The 23,375-nt window shown below is 37.2% G+C and overlaps 2 protein-coding genes across 3 annotated transcripts in view; one reads left to right on the plus strand and one right to left on the minus strand.

Moving 5' to 3' along the window:
* The window catches only part of Eif5b (eukaryotic translation initiation factor 5B), a 57,995-nt gene extending 45,970 nt beyond the window's left edge, over positions 1–12,025 (minus strand). For both annotated transcript variants that reach the window (XM_027950637.2, XM_027950636.2), the window contains exon 1: positions 11,805–12,025. In XM_027950637.2, the coding sequence (XP_027806438.2) occupies positions 11,805–11,839 (35 nt within the window). In that variant the 5' untranslated portion in view covers positions 11,840–12,025. The remainder of the gene's footprint in view (positions 1–11,804) is intronic.
* An 877-nt stretch (positions 12,026–12,902) lies between these two features.
* Positions 12,903–22,355, plus strand: Txndc9 (thioredoxin domain containing 9). Its single transcript, XM_027950664.3, has 5 exons — positions 12,903–13,061; positions 14,990–15,208; positions 16,725–16,843; positions 18,366–18,620; positions 22,130–22,355. Exons 2-5 carry the CDS (start codon positions 15,020–15,022, stop codon positions 22,245–22,247), a joined length of 681 nt encoding a protein of 226 aa, XP_027806465.1. The 5' UTR covers positions 12,903–13,061; positions 14,990–15,019; the 3' UTR covers positions 22,248–22,355.
* The last annotated feature ends 1,020 nt before the right edge of the window (positions 22,356–23,375 follow it).

Here is a 23,375-nt window from a genome sequence, read left to right on the forward strand (position 1 = left end):
CCAACATCAATATCAATAACAGGTTGAAATCTGAGTAACTATTACACACAAGATGAGTCTGAGAAATGACTACTCTAAATGTAACGTTATACCCTATATGGGAATCCTTGAACAGATACAGGACAGTAAGTTAAAAAATAAAGAAATCTATATAAAGTATTCATTTCAGTTAATATATAATTTTCCTTAGTTGTAACAAGTATACCAAGCTAATATGTTAATAGACAAGGAAAGTGGATATGAGGTATACGGGACTCAGTACTATTGCCACAACTTTTCTGTAATTCTAAAAATGAGTACTTTTTAAAAAGTGAAGGGGGGGAACCCATCACTTATATTCAATCCTAAGAAAATAAAATATTCAACTTTAACAAAATATGTACAGGACGTATATGTTGAAACTTACAAAATACTGGCGTAAGAAACCTAAAAAGATAGAAACAAATGAAAAGATAACAATCCTCCCCCATGACATACAGGTTTAATAAAAACCCCAGCAAGATATTTAGGATGTAACAAATACAAGATTACTCTAAAATTTATACAGAAAGTCAAAGAAACCAAAATAGCTAATAACAATTTGGGAGTGGCAGAGGATGAATGAGAGAAATTACTTTACCAGATTTCAAGGCTATATATATAACTATAATAGCAAACTGTGGTACTGGTACAGGGATAGATACAAATCTACAGAAAAGAGAAACCAAAATTAGCCCCAGAAAAGTATGGCCAACTGTTTGGTTTTTTTTTTTTTTTTTTTTTAAAGTTGTAGATGGACACAATACCTTTTTAAAATTTATCTTTCTGTGGTCCTGATGATCAAACCCAGGGCCTCACATATGCAAGACAAGCACTCTACTACTGAGCCACAACCCCAGTCTCCCAACTGATATTTTATGGGTACAAAATACAAAAGAAGTTAAATGTAAAAAGAATAACCATTCCAAAGAGCATGCTGGTACAAACTGCACCTCTCCTACAATTAAAAAAACAAACAAACAAACAATAAAAACCCTCAATCTCATTTCTCACACCAGAGTGAAAATTTAAGTGAAAAGCATAAAAACATAAAACTTTTAGGAAAGATACGAAATGTTTAGGATCTAGAAATAGGCAAGAGTTAAGACTTGAAATTAAAAGCACAATTAAAAAAAGATCCCTATCAAGATTAAAAACTGTTGCTGTTGGAAAGATCATACAAAGGGAATGAAAAAACAAGCTTCAGAGTAGGAGAAATATTTAAAGACCACCTCTCTGAAAAAGGACTAATATCTAGAATGTATTTTTAAAACTTTCAAAACTCGACAGTAACAATTCAAACAACCTAACAGAAAATGGACAAAAGGCAAGAAAAGGCATTCCACTGAAGAGGATATATAGATGCCAAACAAAAGACATCATTAGCCATTTGGGAAATGCAAATCAAAACCACAGTGGAATAACACTACACAATCAGATACCACCCTTCCAAACAGAGGTAATAATCAGTGCTGGTAAGGATGTAGAGGAACTGGATTACTCATATATTACTGCTAGAAATGTAAAAAGAAATTGCCACTCTGGAATAATCCATCCACTTTTTATAAAACTAAAAATGTACTAAACATACAACCCAGCAACTGCAGTCTTTCACATTTATCCCTAAGTAACAAAAATTTATGTTTACAGAGATACTCGTAGAAAAACTTTTGTGGCAGTTTAATATACAACAGTCAAAAAAACAGAATACAACCCAGGTGTCCCACAAAAGGCAAACGGCTTAATAAGCTGTGGTTCATTCCCATTCTGGGAATATTATTCAGCAATAAAATGGAATTATAAACTATGGATATATGCAAGAATTTGACTGGAAATCAAGAGAATAAGCTGCATAGGAAAATCCCAAAAGGTTACACACATACAGAATTCCATTTATATGACACTTTTGAAAGTACAAAACTTTACAAATGTAGGACAGATATGCAGTTACCACGGGTTAAGGACAGGCAGGGGAAGGATATGCAGCAGGGAGATGAGTGTGGTAACCAATGAACAACATAACAGATCCTTGCTGTGATGTTCTGCATCTAGACTATGGCAATACAGTTCTATACATGTGATGATAATGTATAGAATACACACACACACACACACACAGCATAAATGAAACCAAGCAAATCTAAAGGTAACCAGTGGATTTCATTAATGTTGATGTCTGGGTTATGATACTCTAGTCCAATTTTGCAAGATGTTACCACTGGGGGAAACCATTATTAAAATTGCATGCAACTCCCAATGATCTCCAAATAAAAGATGATTTTTTTAAAAAACACAGTGCTAACAAAATGAAAAGGCATGCTGCAGACCAAAGAAAACATATACAACACATGTATGTTATGATGAATTTGTTTTTAATATATAAAGAACTCCTAGAAACCTATATCAAAAAATAACACATACTTAAACACTTAACCAATGAGATGCAAGAATGGCAAATAAACATGTAATAATAAGATGATCAGTGCAACTAGTTAATAAGAAAATATAAATTGAAACCACAATGAGATGTCATATGCAGACACAAGAATGACTAAAATTAAAGACTGATAATACCAAGTGCTCAGATAGGATGTGGAACAACTGAAACTCTTGCACATACCCGGAAGGAATGCAAAAAGGTACAGCCACTTTGGAAGATACCACTTCTTAAAGTTAAACATACATTTATCATATGACCCAGCAATCCCACTCCTAGGCATTTACCTAAGAGAAAAATGTGTCCACACAGACTTGTACTCAAATGTTCACTATATTCATACACAAAAAAGATGGAAACAACCAAAATATTCATCTACCAGATAATTTATAAACAAATTACTATATATTTGCACAATGGAATACCACACAATGATAAAAGAACTAATACTACCTGCATTAAAGCAGGTGAATCTGAACGGCATCATACTAAGCCAAAGACTACATACTCTATTATCTACGTATATGAATTTCTAGAAAAGGCAAACCTAGCAAAAAACAAACAGAAAGTCCCAAAACTATAGTAACTACTGGCTAAAAGCCCTGCTGTATAGAAAGGATCACTTACATAGAGTCATGAGACAACACTTGGGATAATGGAAATAGTCTATTTATCATGATTAGGGTAAAAGATACACACTTAGAAGTTTATGAACTTTGTCAATCATACTTCAAAAATTGTTTCATTGAATTTCCAGTAGTATTATAAAAATGGTTAAGAAACAAATACAGAAAGTATTTTAAGAGTTTACTAAAAACAGTTAAGATTAAAATTCTGTAGGTCTAATGTAAGTTATGGAAATAATAAATCTTTACTCTTTTCTGGTAATTTAGTATACCATGTGTTAAAATAATGTTACTACAAAGGAAACTTTTTAAAAACATGATATCCATTAATTATGTGCAGGCATATATTCAACTTTGGTGTTAATTAAATAAAAATCATATGTAAAAATAAAAAGAATGGAATGGGGTGTAGCTCACTAGTACAGTGAGTGTTTTTTTAACAGTGTTTTTTCTAAAAACACTGTTAAAAAAAACGCTTTTTTCTAAACAGTGTTTGAGGTCCCCGGGTTCAATCCTCAACACCAAAAAAGTAAAACAATAACAGCAATAATTGAGAACAATATAGCATAAAGTCTTTTAAAGATACATGGAATTCCAAATAGAAAATTTCATTAAATGATGGGCATTTTCTATTGAAAAACCATCTAATGAATGTGAATTTAGTCTTGAAACATAAAAAATTCAACTCCTTTCCAAATTATTGAACAATTCAAAACCCCTAAATTTCTAAGACTCTCTTTTTTTTTTTTTTGGCGGTGGGGGGTGGGTACCAGTGATTGAACTCAGGGACACTTGACCACTGAGCAAATCCCTAACCTTATTTTGTATTTTATTTATAGACAGGTTCTCACTGAGTTGCTTAGCCCCTCGATTGCTGAGGCTAGCTTTAAACTCTAAATCCTCGTGCCTTAGATCCCAAACTGCTAGGATTACTAAAAACAGTTAATATTAAAATTATGAAGGTCAAATATAAATCATCATTTATATCTTCCATATCAGTAGAAGATGGAAACAACTCAAATATTCACCTACCAGATAATTTATAAACAAATTACTATATATCTGCATAATAGAATACTACACAGTGGTAAAAAGAACTAATGCTAAGTGCACTAAATGATAAGTCATCATTTATCATGCGCTACCACACCCAGCTCTAAGACTCTTACCAGCTTCTCTAGTGCCTCTTAACCAGCTGTAGAGATTTTATTTATTTTTAATATTTTTTAGTTGTAAATGATCTTTTATTTTATTATTTATATGTGGTGCTGAGGATCAAATGCAGGGCCTCACACATGCCAGGCAAGTGCTTGACCACTGAGCCACAACTCCAGCCCCTCCGCTGTAGAGATTTTAAAACCTGACTCAAATGTCTATGACACTGAGACTTGAGGGTCTCTGTCTACTCCCCTTTAATGTGGGGACTCTGTGATTGCTTGATCAATAGATAGGTCACGTTCCAGTTTCTGGGCCTATGCCTTAAACCAGCAGCTATACTGTCTCTTGGGATGCTCACTGCCAACCTACTGTCCAGGCCCCAGGGAAAGGTCAAATACAGGCTCCAGCAGACAGCTTCAGCAGAGGTACCAATGATCAGAAGTGAAGAACAGAGTGAGGAAACCCTTAAGATGATCCCATTACAATCACCACCTGACTGTGATCAAAGAGACCCCAAGCAAGATCTACCTAATTAAGCTCAGTCAACATCGAGAGCCATGAAAAGAAAGTGATTTTTATTGTTTTAAGACATTAAGATTGAGATGACTTGTTATGACACAATAATTTTAATTTAATTCCCAGTTCCATAAAGGAGGGGCCTCAAAATCAAGTTTTAAAAAAGGTATCAGAAAAATTAATTGAGCTTTTGCTAATACAGGAATGCTCAACTCAAAATCCATATGGATGCAGTGGCATGCACCTACAGTCCCAGCTACTCAGGAGGGTAAGACAGAAGGACTGCTGGAGCCCTAGTCTGGGCAACATGGTGAGAATCCTTCAAAAAGAAAAGAAAAAAATTCCATTACAGGGGACATTACATTCTAGTGGAAATGGTTACTAGGTCCTGCTATTCAAAGTATAGTTTCAGAAGAAGCAGTTTAGGTGTAGACTTGTAAAAAAGGCATCATCTCAGCCTCCATCCCAGTATCTCAGCCTCCATCCCAGATCTACTGACTCAAAATGTCCATTTACAAGATCTCCAGATAAACATAAAAAAGTTTGAGTTGCAACTGATTTAGATTCAACATAGCAATATCATTTCTCACATTAATGTAGCAAGTTTAAACTTCACAAAATTTTATATTTGCTACTATCTAAGAATATTTTGAGCCAGGTGCAGTGGCATACACCTGTAGTCCCAGCTACTTGGGAGGCTGAAGTGGGAGGATCACTTGTGCCTTGAGTTCTAGACTCATTTGAGCAAACCAGTGAAATCCCCATCTTAAAAAAATTTTTTTGGACTTTACAATTGCATAAGATATATACCTAGTATGTTTATAAATATAGATTATGAAAAAATAAAGGTAATATACTGATGAAAATTTAGGTCAACATTCTCAATAAATACTTGAAGGATACAACTTATATCCTGCAATAACTAATCACAAAATAAACACTAACTTCAACTCATAATCTGTGTATTACACAGAAGTGAATCTGGTCCCTGATCTGTTTAAAAGATGAGTTCAACCTAACTTACTTTGTATAATGCCTAGCATAACCAAATAAATATTAATAAAGATTTCATATAAATAACTACTCTCATGAGAGGGTAATTTTGAATAACCAACTTGCTGAACACCACCATCATTGGAAATGATTGGAAATGGTATACTTGTACAGAATTATTGACAATAGAGTAGCAACTGAAGTTCTTAGTCACCCCTTGCTACTCAAAGAGACCTAGAAACACAAATCATACTCCTGCTTCTTCCAATTTAACATGCTGTTCTGATATCAAATTTAATTAAAAAATTAAAATAATAAAGATGCCAAGTGTCCCAAATAACCAAATAAAACTTAGTGGACTCCTAAATAAAACCAATTAAAAACATTTTAATAGAATACGGTTAAGTTCACCTATTACATTAAGAACAAGAAAATCCTAAGTCAGAAAACATCCAGAGCGTTAACATGCCCATAGATATCTTAAATTGTCTTTACTTGTGACTCTAGAACATTCTAAGCACTTGTAAGACACAACATTAATGATGGCCAAACAGCTTGGAAAATACCTCACAATTGCCTAGATCTTGTTTAGAAATCCCTAAATAGCAATTCTCAAATTAGTACCCCAAATCTGGTTCAGAAATCTAAAACTAACTTGGGAGGTCAAAATTATTTGCAAAATAATAATTTTTGAAGGGCACTGGTCTTTTTCATTCTCATATTCTCACAACAGTACAATGGAGTGTTTCTGCAAATGCCACATATATGTAATATATTACAGATCAAATGCACAAACAGAATCTAGTGATCTTCTTTTTAAACCGGAAAGTAAATAGATTTGCAAAAATGTTTAACAATGTCACTCTTTTCAGGACTTTGTTGAAAATTAGATTTGGTATTAATTATATTAATATGTAATGTATTTTAATTTTTAAATAGGTATATTAAAAACTTCACTTTTAATATGCAGTGTGATAAGGATTCAAGAGATAACCACATGAACAAAAGCCCTTCCATTCCTTAGTCATTTAAGAATTAAGGGCCAAAAAGTTAGGAAACTATTATTCTAACTTAACCACTGAGATAGTTCCTTGTAAAACAATGCTCTGTCCAACAGAGATCAACTGCAAAGACTGCAATAAGTTGACAAGGATAAAGCACTGCTAAAGGGCAAGTAACATTAAAAGTGGCTGAATCAGCTTCACACAGAGATCCCCAGCATGGAAGGCTGGAGAGCTTACTACCAAACAAGTGGGTAAGCTGCTTTCTTCTTCATTTATGCAAAGTTAAGACTTTTTCCCTATTAAATTTTCTGAAGTTATAACAGAAAAAAACTAAACCAAGTGAATTTTCAGATTATGCATTTTTAACCTTAAAAAGGTCCAAAGATATACAATATAAGTCTTTCAAGTTAATTCAAATATTGGCAAGTGAGAAATGAATACCTTTTTTTTAATCTAGACTATCTAAAATACAGGTTGAATATCCTTTATCCAAAATGCTTGGGACCAAAAGCGGTTTTGGATTTCAGATTTTTCTAGGTTTTGGAATATTTGCATATATATAATGAGACATCTTAGGGATGGGACTCAAGTTTAAACACAAAATTAATTTGTTTCATGAGTATACCTTGTACACGAGGCATGAAGGAATATTTTGTACAATATTTTTGGTGCACCTGTGTATTAATGAAGTCAGGAATGGAATCTGCCACTGTGGAACCACATTTGTGCTTAGTTTCAGATTGAGTACTTAGATTTCAGATTTTTCAGATTAGGAACCTTCAACTTGTACTTTCAATTTCCAGAGATCGTTCCCTCTCCAGAAATATTTATTAGTGCCTTCTATAGACCCATTTCCTTTCAGAACATGAGTTCCTTAAGCATATCACCTTGTTTTCTATCACAGGGTCCCTGCTACACTGATCATACCTAACTAGCATAAAATGTCTGATACTAAGGCAATTATTTAAAGGTTAGGCAGCTGTCTCAGATAAGGAGAACTCCCACTACAATGGAATTCATAAGTAGTTACAAGAGTATCATCTGTAGTGTAAAAAACCACAGCAACAAATAATCTGATGCTTAAACTACACAGAACTTAACTCAATCCCAAAAGATTCTCTAGGACCTGAGTGACAAGGTAACTGAGTATGGGATAAATGAAATAATTATCTTCCTCCCCTCTATTTTTAGGAGGGGAGTACATCTGGGAGACTTGGTGGGGGAAAAGTTATATCAATCTCATTAATTAAGGTAACATGCCAGATGCCTTATATTCTGAAAAATCTACCACACTTACTACCAACTTTAAATAGAAAGAAAAAAAAAAAAAGACCAGAATGAAAAATTGGTGAATAGGAAAAACTAGATAATACAAATCTTTTTTTCTCTGCACACATCATTTAGAGACCACCCAATATACTGTGTAAAAGGAAATAGTAGGACATCACTAGCGCATACAAATCTCCATAAGGTCTTCTCATGCAAACTGATGACTAAGAAGGATATGAGAATAAATGGAAATACTGCCTTATATTGTTTCATCTGTGCATACTGAATCCTATCCTTTGTCTCATCAAAAGCTTCCCCAGTCCAGCCAGGGCGTAGTGAAGCACGCCTATAATCCCAGCAGCTCAAGAGGCTGAGGCAAGAGGATCCCAAGGAGTTCAAAGCCAGCCTCAGCAAGGGCAAGGCACTTAGCAACTCTGTGAGACACTGTCTCTAAATAAAATACAAAATAGGGGTGGGAATGTGGCTCAGTGGTTGAGTGCCGGAGTTCCATCCTGGGTCCAAAAAAAAAATGCTTCCCTAGTCAACTGAAAAAAGGCAAGAAAACTTACCAAACACCCTATCAGGAATCTCATTCCCAAAATTACACAAGATAAACTAGAATTCTAGAACTTTTTTTTTTTTTTTTTTGGCACCAGGGATTAAACCCAGAGGTGCTTAACCATGGAGCCACATTCCCAGCACTTTTTATTTTTACACAAGGTCTCACTAAGTTGTTTAGGGCCTCACTAAATCACTGAGGCTGGCTTTGGACTTGCTGATCCTCCTGCCTCAGCCTCCCAAGCTGCTGGGACTACAGAGGCATGCACTACTGTGCCCAATTAGATCTTGGTCTTTAAACAGAGTTCTTGAATTCAAAAAATACTATAAATATCTCAGTCACTGATAAACATATGCTAAACAAATAAAATTAGATAAATCTGGGGTCCCAGCTCAGTGGTAGAACACTTGCCTAGCATGTGTGAGAACTTGTATTTAATTGGAAATTAACACTGAGCAACTAAGAAGTTAAAAATAGTCACTAAACAGAGTTAAGAACACTCAAGAATTTATGAAAAGTGGCTTCACGCCTTCCCTACTATGACAACTAATAAGCAGCTGCTTATTTTTGTACCCAGTTCCACCTGTCTAGAAATGTGTTTGGTTTAGGACAGCCCGGGAGAGGCGGGGAGGTGGAATACAGTAAAATATTTATAAACTGGGGATCTCCATACAAGTTTGATCAGATATATCTCATATCTCAAAAAGAATAGTAACCTAAAATGGTATTTTCTCCTCCCAGACCTTCTACCTAGTCTGCATTCCTTTCCCTTTTATGAATATTCAAAATATTCTTGAAGGCAATGGCACACACCTGTAATCCTAGCTGCTCAGGAAGCTGAGGTAGGAGGATCACAAGTTCAAGGCCAGCCTTGGGAACTTAGTGAGACCCTGTTTCAAAATAAAGAATTATAGGGCTAGGATTGTGGCTCAGTGGTGGAGTGTCCTTCTCTCCTGTGTGAGGCACTGGGTTCGATCCTCAGCACCACATAAAAATAAATAATTAAAGGTAGTGTTCCATCTACAATTTAAAAAAAATAAAAAGTAAAGAATTTAAAAAGAGGCGAGGGATATAGGTCAGTATAAGTACCCTGCCCCTGGGTTCAATCCCCAGCATCACAAGAAAAACAAAACAAAATATCCTAAAAAAAAAAAAAAAAAACGTACCGTTGGAATATACAAAGGGAAAGGAAAAACTCCCAAAGTTGTAGAACTCACCTTCCTCCCACTCTTTAATATCTCATGTACAATACCAAAGTAAAAAACCAAGCCATTCTGGTCAAAAGGGTCCTTCCACAAAACCTCAGGATTTCTTAGGACAATTTGAAAGATACTCAAGCCCAAGAGTTCATGAAACAATAAAATAAACACAAACTCCCATTCAGAGGGAATCCAATGCCACTCTTTCTATACTACTAAACCATTTAACAGGCTCTAAAGTGTGTATTCTCAACTTACAACATCCATGAAAATCTTTTATAAATCAAATGAGACATTCACTTTTCCTTTAAAAAAAAAAAACACCATAGACAACAATACATATCTCACCTTCAAAATACATATTTTTCCCATTGCAAAAGAGCCTAGAAAGTAAAACCTGGAAACAGAATAATACAAACATGTATTTTTTTTTAATCTAAACCTGTGTACCTGTGTAATCCTGAGCCAAACAAATGATTGGAAAAACAATTATTATAAGAAAATCATGGAAATTAGAAAACTGACTGAATATTGTATAATGTTTAAGAAATCATTGTTAACATTCCTTAGGCTTGATGATAGCACTGTTGTTGTAGAGTAGGTAGTTTCTGTGGTGGTCCCCCACAGCCCCCAAGGGTTCTTTCAGATACACCTGATGGATTTATAGATCAAAGACCCAAAATCTGCTTTAGATTATCCAACAGGTGGATGAAACAGGATTGATCATGTCCTACTAAACGGCTCAAAACAGGTAACAAATATGTAAGTTTATATTATATTCATTTCTTTACTTTTTGCATATTACTGAAACTTGTTCTCAGCAAGGAAAAAATGTATTGTATACATCAAAAAAAATATTGTTAAACATACAGAAATTTTTCTCATTAAACCACCCAGAATTCTACTTATTTCTTCTTATTTATTCTTCTTATTCAATTAGTAGTTAAGTTCTATTCTTTGTTGTTTTTTAATTCCACTCATGAGCTGGACAAGTGCTAAGGGAAGAAACAATCCAATTTAAAATAATCTTAACTTCAAGACCCCAACTTGAGTCAGAATGATGAACTAGTACAGGTTTTGTTTTGTTTTTAATTTGCCTTACTCTCTCCCTAGTATTTAAACTAATTTGGGAGGAGAGTGCACAAAGGTGTAAAGTAACAGATGGTTGTTCACTCCCAGGAAGCAAACTCTTACTGAAAAGATAAAAAACTCAATCGGATGTGACACACAGAAATGTTCCAAAACATCTTCGGGTAAGTAACTCACAAACACCCTTACACACTCGCACCCCCAAAAGCCTTTTAAGTGATTAGAAAGCGGCGACCCTGGTGGTTTGTTTCACCTCCTCCTCCTCCTTTCTTAGGGGAGGTGCTAGAGAGCAAAGAAATGACCAAAAGACAGGCCGGAAGAAGGAAAACGAAAAGCATGGAGTTTGGACCATCAACATTTAAAATAATATGAGAAATGTGTTCGAACTGAATTAAGTCAAGAAGGAGTGAACTGGCAGACCCCTCTCCGTAACTCCAACGTTCCTAAGCGGCTTAAAGAGTAGAAAAAGCTGGCGACACGTACACGGGGTTCGGACTCCCTCCTCCCCAAGTCTTCACAGGTACAAAGGCAGAAAGAGAAACTTCCCGACCCTCGACAAGAGTAGCGCCGGCACCTCAACCCCGCCTGGGCCACGCAGGCCGGACCGCCCCCGGCCCGGAAAGCTGCCCGATCCCCCCGCGCGCGACCAGAAACCCGCAAACGACCGCCCGGCTCCTCAGGCCGGGAACTTCTCTTTCCAGACCCGGTGAACCGCAGCGGTGGGACTGTGCCTCGGCGGGGAGGACCTGCCTGCCTCCGAGGCCCTCGCGCCCGCCCGGCCCTGGGGTCTTGAACCCGCGCCGCCTCACTCGGCCCAGGCCCAGCGTCCCGCGAGCTCCTCGCGAGCCTAAACCGGGTCCGAGCCCGCGCCCGGCGGGACCCGCGCGCCCCACAGAGCGGCGGCGGCGCTGCCATACGGACCCAGCCACTGCCTACCTGTCTTCGCTCTTGTTTTTCTGTTTCTTCCCCATCGCTTGTCAGAGGCGCTCGTGGCCCCTGCCCCTCTATTCGGCTAATCACAGACACACTGTCTCCCGTTCGACTTCGGTCTCGGCCCGGCTCCGTCCCCCGCCGCGCTGCCGCTTCTCGCACCCGGCTCTCCACAGACCCGCGCACTGGGACAGGGCACATATGGTGTAAGCTCTCAATGCGCAAGCGCATCGCCCCGCCGCCTCGGCGTGGGGACGCAGGGCGCGGCTCATCGAGAGCTGCGCTTCGGGTAGAGCGTCGCCAGTGGACCCTTTGGCCAGGCAGGAGCACGAGCGCCCTCTGCCGCAAGGATCAGCCGCGCACCGGGGTTTCCAGGTTCTAGAACCCGGCGGGAGACAATGAGGCTGTTCACTCCCCACGTCAACTCCTTTTCGGCAGGGAAAGCAGGATTGGCATTCGGTTCAGAAGAAAGCCATGGACTTACTTTCCTTGTAATCTTTATATTCTTAGCTGCACGAAGTTCAGTAAAGAACCACAGAAACCAATGATGAGGTCTGGGGTTCTGGAGGACAAAATTGGGACCTTTCAGTAACAGCAATGGATTAAGAACTATGTACGGTCACAAAAGGAAACACACAACAGGACATAGCCACCAATTCCCTACTATAAGTCCTAATCTTTATAAGCAAAGTGAGGCCAAGTCCTAAAAATTCGTGTGTCCAAATACACGAAAGTCAGGAGAGAAGCTACGGGTGTTCCACACCTCCATCTGGGCGATGGTATTATAGGAGTTAATTAAAAATTCATCGTGTAGTACGGTATAATTCAAAAGGAAAAAATGGAAACGTGTTCAATAAACATAAGAGAAACAAAGTTCGAGTGTCAGTTCTGAACATGATCTCATTTCTGATGTAACATTCATGAGTAGAAAGTCAAACAACTCCAGCGTGTGCATTAAGAAACTACAACTTCCAGTATACTTTGCTCCCTCTCCCTCCCAGCAATTCACCCGGAAGAAAGAAAAGGATCGGAAACACAGGTTCCGAGTGGCAGAGGAAAAGCGCATGCACGGAAACCCTCCTCACTCGGCGGTCCACCTCCTCTTCAGGCGTCTCAGATTGTATCGCGAGAGGACCGGACCCAAAGAGAAGGCGGAAGTGAAGGCCGATTCCTAGTCCCCGGCAGCTGTAAGGCTGAAACCAAAGTGGGGTGCTGTCCTGGAGCTGCTGGTTTGTCGCTTGTTAAATATCACCGAGCTCTCAGGTGAGGCAACGGATGGTGTGATAAATCCGGCCACCACGTCCCAGTGCTGAGGGATACATAGCCACTCGATATTCGGCTGGGTCGGGGCAGGGGCGCGGCCCGGACGCCGGTGTCTGTGCAGAGGCCGAGGCTCTGGCGCATGCGCCCCAAGAGCGTTACGGTGGGTGCTGCACAGTTGGCCGCGTCTGTCTGCCGGGTTTCGGGGAGTGGCCAGGATGCTATTGGAAAGATCCCGGGGGACGGTTAAGGACGAGGCCCTTGGGTGTATTGGTGGGTGTCTCCAGAGGAACCAAGGAAATGGCTAGGAAGTTTGAGGACACTCGGTGTCCTTTCCCCATCCTTGAGGTATGAAAAGTTATGGGGACCACCGCACCATGTCCTTCACCCCGTTCTGAATGCAGTGCCCACCGCCATCTGAGCCCAACACTGCTCTGCTTAATCATTTCTGTTCCCAGTTAGCCCAGAATTAAATTTTGCGCTCATCCTATAAAATTCTAGGATAAGCGTCAGCTGTGGTCACATTGATACTGACATTTGAGGCGAGGGGAGTTGGAAATCTTATTTACTATGTTTGAAGTACGTTCCTTTTTAATTGTATAGCATTGATGAGGTGCTTAAAGTTTGGTTTTTAAAACTCAAACCTTTGCTACTTGAACAGTTGACAGAAACGATGCTATGTTCTTTTAACATTAAACACATTTATTGAATACCTGCTGGGTCTAAACATTGCTAGATCTGGGGATACAAAAATAAAATCAGCATTTCATCTGCTTTTCCTGTAAAGAAAAAGGAACTAGAAGTGATGTTTGGAAGAATAATATTTCCCTAAACTCAACCTTTCTTCACAGAGGCTCTTTGAGGGCCAGGTCCAGTGTCAGAAGCTGACTGAATGAGTTTACATTTTGTTCAGATTTTTAAAGTGCTCCAATATTATTTGTAAATGTGTTTTAGTTTATTGAGATGCAACAGCTTCTTGCTTTGATAGGCAAATTATATTTCTGGGATAATAACCGGGGGATACACATTAAATTGCCCTTTGATAGTGGTAGAAAATACTCTTTAAATATACAATTGAGATCTTTTTTAATCTGAGTTCTGTTTTAAAACTTACTTTTCATAAAGAATGATTAGGGAGAAAACATCTAAGAAAATATTTAAAGTGTTACATTGTTTTACATTCAAGTTAAGAATACTGAATTTCAACAAGCTGAAAACAGTATCAATTTTTGCAATCTCATAGATTTTGTCAGGTAACAGAAAAGGAATGGATATTAATGCTTATGGAACAACAGGCAACATTCTTTATAGAAATTATAATGAGACTTCTTGTAAGTTAAAGGATTTGAAACTCACAGGATGGTGACCGTGAAAAAGCTGTCTTTTGCACAGCCAGTGTTGAAGCAAATTTTGGCACATGTGTGAACACCTAAAACCATTGTTCACAGTTGTTTCTTGCTTTTCTTCCCTTTACCTTGGTAAAAAACATGATTGTCAGTATACAACCCTAGGTTTAACTGCACAACTCATTTCTCTGTAGTCTGGTGATGGTTCTAATGATTTATCTTTGTTTTAATGTAATAAAACAAACTAAATAGAAGCACCTGACATTTGCTCTGAGTACTTGCATTTCAGTCTTCGATTGAATTTCAAGTTAAAATTGTTTCCTTGGTTTAATTTGTATAGAAATACATTATCATCAACTCTAGTTCCTCCTTAGTTGGCTATGACAAAAACATAAAAAGCTTTAATTTTTCTGAAGTTTTGATGTGACTGTAACCTATTGAAAATGAAATTTTAACACATAAAATCAAGTGCTTGGGTGTTGGCAGAATACTCTGTAGAGTACACCTTGCTAGAATTTTTGCAAATGAGAGAAAACTTTGCTAAATGTTTGCTTTATTTCTAAAGTTTGTCAACCTTCTTCCCAGTATCAGGACTGAACTATACAATTTAGAAAAATGGAAGCTGACGCATCTGTCGACATGTTTTCAAAAGTCTTGGAGGACCAGTTGCTTCAGTCGGCCAAGCTAGTAGAAGAACATCTGGATTCTGAAATTCAGAAACTGGATCAGATGGACGAGGACGAATTGGAACACCTCAAAGAAAAGAGACTTGAGGCACTAAGGAAAGCTCAACAGCAGAAACAAGTAACCTCTCTGACCTGCTTTCTGAAATTGCTATAACAGTATGCTCCTAACAACTTATATATACATGGGCTAGACATTTCAGTCCTCATTTTTAGAATTTTCTTAATTTAACATCCATCACTGTTAAAAATTTTGGTAGGAAGCTGGGAGTGTGGCTCAGTGATAGGGTGCTTGCCTACCCCTTGAGCAAGACCCTGGGATCAACCCCTAACACCACCAAAAAAAACCTATCTCTATGTGTATATTGTATATGTATATGTTTATATGCACACATATGTGTGTGTGTAAGGGTATATATGTATATACATATGAAAATTTTAACCCAGGGAAAAGAACATCAGGGAAAACAGGCCACGTGTAATACTTGAGGTGCTGACATATGGAAGAAATGTAAACTTTTCTCTCTAATCGTAGTCTAAGCTGGGATCTGCACATTAAAGTTGCTGTTGCATTCAGTATGAGAAGACTTTTGTAAAACTACTCCGGGCCCGGGTGCTTGTTACGCATGTGTCAGGCGCTGTTAGGCATGGTTACATAGATGTCTTTCTTTCGTTTTCACAGCAGCCCAAAAATGAAGTGGTTGCTCTATTGTGTCCACTTTACAAATGAGGGCATTGAGTCAGGAAAGTCATTAGAATTCTAGCCCAATATGTGGTGGAACAGGTATTGAAACCTGTGCCTTCTGCCTGCAACCAGTGTTCCTTTTCATTAAAACCAGATTACTAAAAGGGGGGAATGAGCTTCCAGTAGAGGTGATATGCTTCCTGCTGCAGGAATGGTTCAAAATCTCTCAGGCTTGGTTGATAATGGGTTCTGATATTGGTTTGAGAAGTTGGATTAGATGTGAGATCTTTGTTGGTTCTAGACTGTGAGAGTAAGACTACTCTTTCTTTTCATTGTCCATCAGTGGCCAGTATAGAACCTGTCTCTTATGAGGTAATCATCAGAAGCACACAGGGTTCCCAAGCTTCCAAACTGCAGTAACCTCCCTGACCCCAAGACTGACTGGGTTTTTTTGTTTGGTTGGGTTTTTCTCTGCATGGAACTTCATTTTTAAAATTTTTGCCCGGTTAGATGGGTAGCTCAGTGGTGGAGCACTTGCCTACAAGCATGAGGCCCTAGACTGTATCCCTAGCACTGCCAAAGAGGATAAAAAGCTTTGTATAACTTGAATCAAATGCTTTATTAGCTTAAGAATGTAAAAAAATTAAATGTACATTTATATTTTAAGTCTCTTGAGTCTTAAATTTGTATTTTGAAAATTCTGAGAAAAGAAGTGTTTTAAATTATCAAGAGAGCTAATTGTCATAAATCTGAGCCATGCTATGGAGACAGTCACTGTCCACAGACTAGTTTTGCATTGATACTAGAAACATAGGAAAGTAAACCTGCTAAAAGTAATTCATTTCCCAAGAAGATAAAATTGACTTCATTACAAAATAATATAGTGACAAAATATCAAATGGTACTGAAAGGGGAATTTCACGTGTATAATCTTTTCTTCTCTCCAAATTAGGAGTGGCTTTCTAAAGGACATGGGGAATACAGAGAAATCCCTAGTGAGCGAGAGTTTTTTCAAGAAGTCAAGGAGAGTAAAAAAGTGGTTTGCCACTTCTACAGAGACTCCACATTCAGGTAACTTTGTTTCCTTCCTTGACTAACTCTTTAAAATATGATGAGATGTTTGGATGAAGATATACTGCCTTGATAGAAAACTAAAAGGAACAACTTGTATCAAAACATATTTGAGTACATTTTTTAATATTCTAATCAGCATGTTAAAGTTGTGATTTTAGTGATTAAGTTAAAGACATGCAAAAAAAAATGAATATTATCAAAAGGCAATAATATTCCCTTATAAATGGCTCCTAATTCCTCAATTATGTTTTCATGACTCTAAAAACATCTTGGAAATGTACACTTAAGCCAGGTGTCGTGGAGCATACCTGTAATACCATCTACTTAAAGGATGAAGCAGGAGGATCACAAGTATGAAGTCAGCCTGGGTAACAGTGTTGCCCTGTCTCAAAATAAAGGTTTTTTAAAAGAGCTGGGAGTTTAGTTCAGTTTTAGAGCACTTGCCTAGCGTGCATAAAGCCCTGGGTTCAATCTCCAGTGCAACAGTAAAAAAGAAAGAAATGTACTCTTACAATTCTTAGTAGAGGGTTGGGGTTGTGGCTCAATGGTAGAGCACTCACCTAGCATGTGAGAAGCACTGGGTTTGATCCTCAGCACCACATAGAAAAAAGTAAATAAAAATATTGTGTCCACCTACAATTAGAAAATAAAAATATTCTTCATCAGAACAGAATTATTCATTTCTGCTTTTTCCCTTTTTAATACATGTGTGTGTTTTTATGTGGATATGTGTGGATATGTGTGTGTGTGTGTGTGTGTGTGTATTCTCAGTATTGGGGTGGGCGGGCACGGCTTTCTAATTGGTGGTGTTTCATGATATTTGAGTATGTTTTTATGTATATTAATATTATATATATGTGTTTATATATATATTATATTCTAGTCAGCATGTTAAAGTTGCTCCTTCATTTCTCTATTCTTCAGAACTAAAATGGCCATATTGATTGATGTATTATTTGTAACCCTTAACCTCATGTGCTTCTCAATGATACAGTCAGAAGAGTTTTGGTGACACTCTTCAGTCTTTCTGGACTTCAGATATGACACGATGTATACTTATAAGTCTTATAGGTCTCTTCTGAGCTCTCTCAAGTTCAGCTTTGTCCTTCTTCAAACTATCCTGTATAAGATGCCATAAACATCCATAAGTGAAACAACATCTTAATTTTTGGCTCTTACCATGAATATGACTCCTTTTATTCAAAAAGCCCTTTATGACTTAAAGCATGTATTTAATATTTTGGTTTTTTAAATAATTATCATTAGGGCCAATTTTACTTTCTAGGATGCTAGGGTGTCTTTATACATCTCATGAGGCAGTTAACTCAGGACTTGGAAATGTGGTCATCCAACACAAGCTTTGGTTGGCTGCCACATTTTAATGCTCAAACAGAAAAACTTTAAAATCAGATGCACACTGATACTTGTTTTTTAAAAAGAAAATCAATAGCTTTAACTTTTGACTTGGTATGTTATTACTTACTACTTACAGGTAATAATTATTACTTATTACTCACAGGTGTAAAATACTAGACAGACATTTGGTGATACTCTCCAAGAAACATCTCGAGACCAAGTTTTTAAAGCTGAATGTGGAAAAAGCACCTTTCCTTTGTGAGAGACTGCGTATCAAAGTCATCCCCACACTCGCGCTCTTGAAAGACGGGAAAACACAAGATTATGTTGTTGGATTTACTGACCTAGGAAATACAGATGACTTCACCACAGAAACATTAGAGTGGAGACTCGGTTGTTCTGATATTCTAAATTACAGGTAACCTTTAGCAAAAGAATAGGTTTATTTTAATTTTTCTTTTTATTTCTTTGTAGTTGTAGATGGACAGAATGCCTTTATTTTGTTTATGTGGTGCAGAGGATCGAACCCAGTGCCTCACGCATGCTAGACAAGTGCTGTGCCACTGAGCTACAGCCCCAGCCCAATTTAATTTCTATCTAGTTGTTATATTTAGAGAGGATTTTTGTGTCTTAATATTTATTTTATGAAATTAAGACTTTTAGGCTGAGATGGGAATAGTTTCTCAAAGGAGAGGCTTCTTTTATTTTATTTCTCCTCTTTTTCTCACCACTGAAGATTGAACCCAGTGACTTGAGCATGCTAGGCAAACTCTCTACCACTGAGCTGCATCCCTAGGCCTTTGTATTTTATTTTGAAAACTAAGTTGCCCAGGCTTCCTTGAAGACTCCTGATTGAACCCAGAGGTGCTCTACCATTGAGCTCCATCCCCAGCCTTTTTTACTTTTCATTTTGAGACAGTGTCTTGCTAAGTTGCTAAGGCTATCCTCAAACTTGTGATCCTCCTGCCTCAGCCTCCAAGTATCTGGGATTACAGGCATGTGCCACTATTCCTGGCATAAGAGCATCTTTGAAGCATACATTAGCATAATCTTAAAGCAAAATGAGATTTAGAGATAAAACTTGAGTCTTGGAGTACACCTGACTAAAAAAGTTTTCAACTGAATATTGAAACTAGTTCTGTATTAATCTGGAAACACAAAATGACACTTCCAAGTAGACTCTTCCCAATTTTTTCTTCCTTTATTTTTCTTTTCTTTCTTTTTTTTTTTTTTTTTTTTGCAGCCCTGGAAACCAGAGCCTTGTGCATGCCAAGCAAGCACTCTATGACTGAGCTAGCCCCATTTCCCCAATTTTATACTGACATAAATTATTCCCTTTGATGAAATTAAAAATGCTGCTGTAAGGGCTGGGGATGTGGCTCAAGCGGTAGCACACTCGCCTGGCATGAGTGCGGCCCGGGGTTGGATCCTTGGCACCACATACAAACAAAGATGTTGTGTCCGCCGAAATATTTATTAAAAAATAAATATTAAAAAAAAAATTCTCTCTCTCTCAAAAAAAAAAAAATGCTGCTATAAGGAAGATTATATTGGGGGAGTTTGTTTGTCTGTTTTTATTTTTCAATGCTAAGGAACAAACCCAGGGACTTATTAGGCAAGTGCTATACCCTGAAGGTTATATTTTAAAACATTAGATTTTTAATGTAGATACTCCTGTTGCAGAATCTGAAAAGTAAAAATGTTTTCTGTACTTAGCTTACATTCCTTACTATGGACAATTGTCTTAGTAAACAATGTAAAGTCAACTTGACTTTCTTAGATATTCATCTCTTTGTCCACCTCTAGATAAATAATTTATCTAGTTCCACAAATCAGAACCTACCATCTTGGGTTTGTTCCTATTCTTTTTTTTTTTTTTTTTTTAATATTAGTTGTAGTTGGACACAATACCTTTATTTATTTATTTTTGTGGTGCTAAGGATTGAACCCAGGGCCTCATACATACTAGGCGAATGCTCTAACACTGAACCACAACCCCAGCCCCTGTTCCTGTTCTTGATTTGAAAAAATAACAGGTGGGCTGGGGATGTAGCTCAAGCAGTAGCACACTCGCCTGGCATGCGTGTGGCCCAGGTTCGATCCTCAGCACCACATACAAACAAAGATGTTGTGTCTGCCGAAAACTAAAAAATAAATATTAAAAAAATTCTCTCTCTCTCTTTAAAAAAATAAATAAATAAATAACAGGTAAAATTGTGTAGTTAGTTAGCATTCCAGAGTCATAGTGCCTTTCAAAACACATGGAAAAGTCTATTTTGAAAAAGTTCAAATAAATAAGTTGCAAAATAGGATAAGGAAATCTCATGTGTCCTTTACCTATAACCCCCAATTTTAAACTTTCTTATTTTTTTAATATACTCTTTGCACATACATATAAATGTTTTTCAGAACCATTTATGTGGAAGTTATAAATGTCATATCTCTTTACTTCTATGTACTTACATATGTATATTCTAAGAGTAAAGAAATTTTCTTATGTAGCCATAGTACAATTATTAAAACAATTAGTAATTTATAAACCTATTCAAATTTTACCATCATCCCATTATTGTTCTTCATACCGCAAAAATTCTCATTTAGTCATTATGGGCCTAGTTTCCGTTAACCTGTAACAGTTGGATACTTTTTCATTCCTTGAGGCATTGACACTTTTGAAGTGTACAGATTAGTAATTTTGTAAAACCCCCCCTAGATTGGGGTTATGCTATGTTTTCTTAAGGTTAGATTCAGATCATATGTTACTGTTAGCCATATTACAAAGGTGATATTGTGTCCCTTCTCCTTGGTGCATGATATTAGCAGGCATATGATGGTTTGTCTCATTTCTGGTGGTGACTGAGAAAAGGTTGACCACTTTTTTATCTTGCCAAAGGGTAATTTAATGAGGAACCATTCTGTCTTCTACATTGATTATTTAGAGATGTTAGTATGAAGAGGGACTAATTTTTATTCACTGAATTATAGTCTTTTTCTGTTAGCACTTACTTGGAAGCTCAAATTGCCTCAAATTTGGCCAATGAGAGCCCACGTCATACTGACCTCTGTTCTTTTAACATGTCCATAATTCTTTGAGCCCTACTTTCCTGCTCCAATGATAGGGAGGCTATCATTGTACTCTCCCTGGAAGTAGCCATTTCTGCAAGGAACCATTCTTCTTTTCAATGTCAAATGATTTTCAAAACCAAGATCTGGGTGCTAGGAATACTCCCCAGACACTTGAAAGAAGAAATTATCTCATTTTGTCTATTTCTCAAGCATCATTAAAGGGAGTTTAAAAAGAAAGAAAAAAGTTCTATACCAATTCCAGATTAATAATAATGACTTCTATGGGTTTTGCTAACTTGTACATCTAAACATGTAGAAATGTTCGACAGGACCAGACCAATCATGGCAGCTGTCATTCTGCTAGTAAAATGTCTCACCCAGGTTAAGCATCTCCGGAACCAACGAACCAAAACACTTGCCTTCTTTCTGAACTTTTCAGTCAGAAGTTATATCAGCACGGCCTGTAAAATGTTAATTAATAATTAATGGTAAAAAAAAAAAAATCTGAAACATTTGGCAGTACAAAATAAGGTATAAAACTATTATTCATTAATATAAATATTCTACTTCTTGGGAGAAAACCTGCTATTGGGTCTCCTTGTACTTCAGTGAGTTCTATTCCTGTTCTTCAATAAATCCTGTGCTTACTAAATATAAATACACACACACACACACACACACACACACACATACACACATATTCTACTTCTGACACTGGCGTTTAACAAGAAATATTCCACTATTACAAATGTTTGATGTTACAGTGAAGAAGAAAGTTTTTTTTTTCTTTTTTGTAATTAAGTATACCAAATGTATTGCATCATAAAGATAAAATGCTTTTCAATTTTCTTTTGTTTTTAGTGGAAATTTAATGGAACCACCATTTCAGAGCCAAAAGAAATGTGGAACAAACTTCACAAAACTGGAAAAGAAAACTATCCGAGGAAAGAAATATGATTCAGACTCTGATGATGATTAGAGTTCAATTATAATTCTTTGTAAATCATCTATTTATTTCTGCTTTCTTCACATTTCTGTTTGTTTTCTAAATCCTATTGATTTTAATAAATTGGTCTTCTAACACTCATATTCTGTAGTTTTGTACAATTCTTGTTTAAGATGAGGAAAACTTTGGAGTTCTTAAGTTACCTGGGAAGGGTCAGGATTCTCTATTTTTGAGATTGACTTTATCTTTGATTTTATTACACTATGATTCTTTTTTTTTTAAGAGAGAGAATTTTTTTTAATTTTTAGGGTTTTTTTGGCAGACAGAACATCTTTGTTTTTTGTATGTGGTGCTGAGGATCGAACCCGGGCCCCACGCATGCCAGGCGAGTGCGCTGCCACTTGAGCTACATCCCCAGCCCCTACACTATGATTCTTAACATCTTTGAACCATTTACAGTTGTAGTTTTTAATCTACTAAGATGGAAATAAAAATTCAACAAACTATTCCAGGACTAATTCCCCCCCCCCCCCCCCCCCGACCAGGGACACATTACCACTAAGCTTCATCCCCAGTCCTTTTTATTTTTTATTTTATTTTGAGACAGGATTTCACTAAGTTGCCAAAGCTGGCCAGGAACTTGCTATCCTCCTGCCTCAGCCTCCCAAATAGCTGGGAACAGGCACACCTCATTGTGCCCAGCTCAGTACTACTTGTTGATCGGCATTGTTTGTACAGTAGGTCAAGTAACATTTACTGGTGCCGTTGTAAATAAATTGTAAACTCTCACTTATGGGATATATTTGAACAGCTATTAAAGAACTGATTATTTATTTTTGATGCATGTTGATATTCAGTCAACTGAATACCACAAAAAGCTCTCAGGCTGTTAACATATTTATTTAAAGGATCCGCATGGCTTAGGTTTTAAAACATTAAAGAACAATCAGGAAACACTTGGAATGGCAGGATGAGGACTCCTCTATCACTTCACAATAAAACAACCATAACTGGCAAAATTTTGAAACCAAATCTGGAAATTGTCACAAGAACATGCAGCAAACAAAAACATTTATTCAAGAAAATCTAAATCTTGTTTAAAACGAGTGAGACTGCCATCTGAGTCATGACCCCACTCCTCCTCCCTCCAGTTCCCAGTCT

This window comes from Marmota flaviventris, chromosome 14 (assembly GCF_047511675.1).
Source record: "Marmota flaviventris isolate mMarFla1 chromosome 14, mMarFla1.hap1, whole genome shotgun sequence".
NCBI lineage: Eukaryota > Metazoa > Chordata > Mammalia > Rodentia > Sciuridae > Marmota > Marmota flaviventris.

Excerpts from the sequence above, each read along its gene's own strand:
- Txndc9 (XM_027950664.3), top strand. The coding sequence starts at position 15,020 with ATGGAAGCTGACGCATCTGTCGACATGTTTTCAAAAGTCTTGGAGGAC. Across the intron at positions 15,209-16,724 it reads AAGCTCAACAGCAGAAACAA|GAGTGGCTTTCTAAAGGACA; the intron begins GTAACCTCTCTG and ends TCTCCAAATTAG. Across the intron at positions 18,621-22,129 it reads TCTGATATTCTAAATTACAG|TGGAAATTTAATGGAACCAC; the intron begins GTAACCTTTAGC and ends TTTTGTTTTTAG.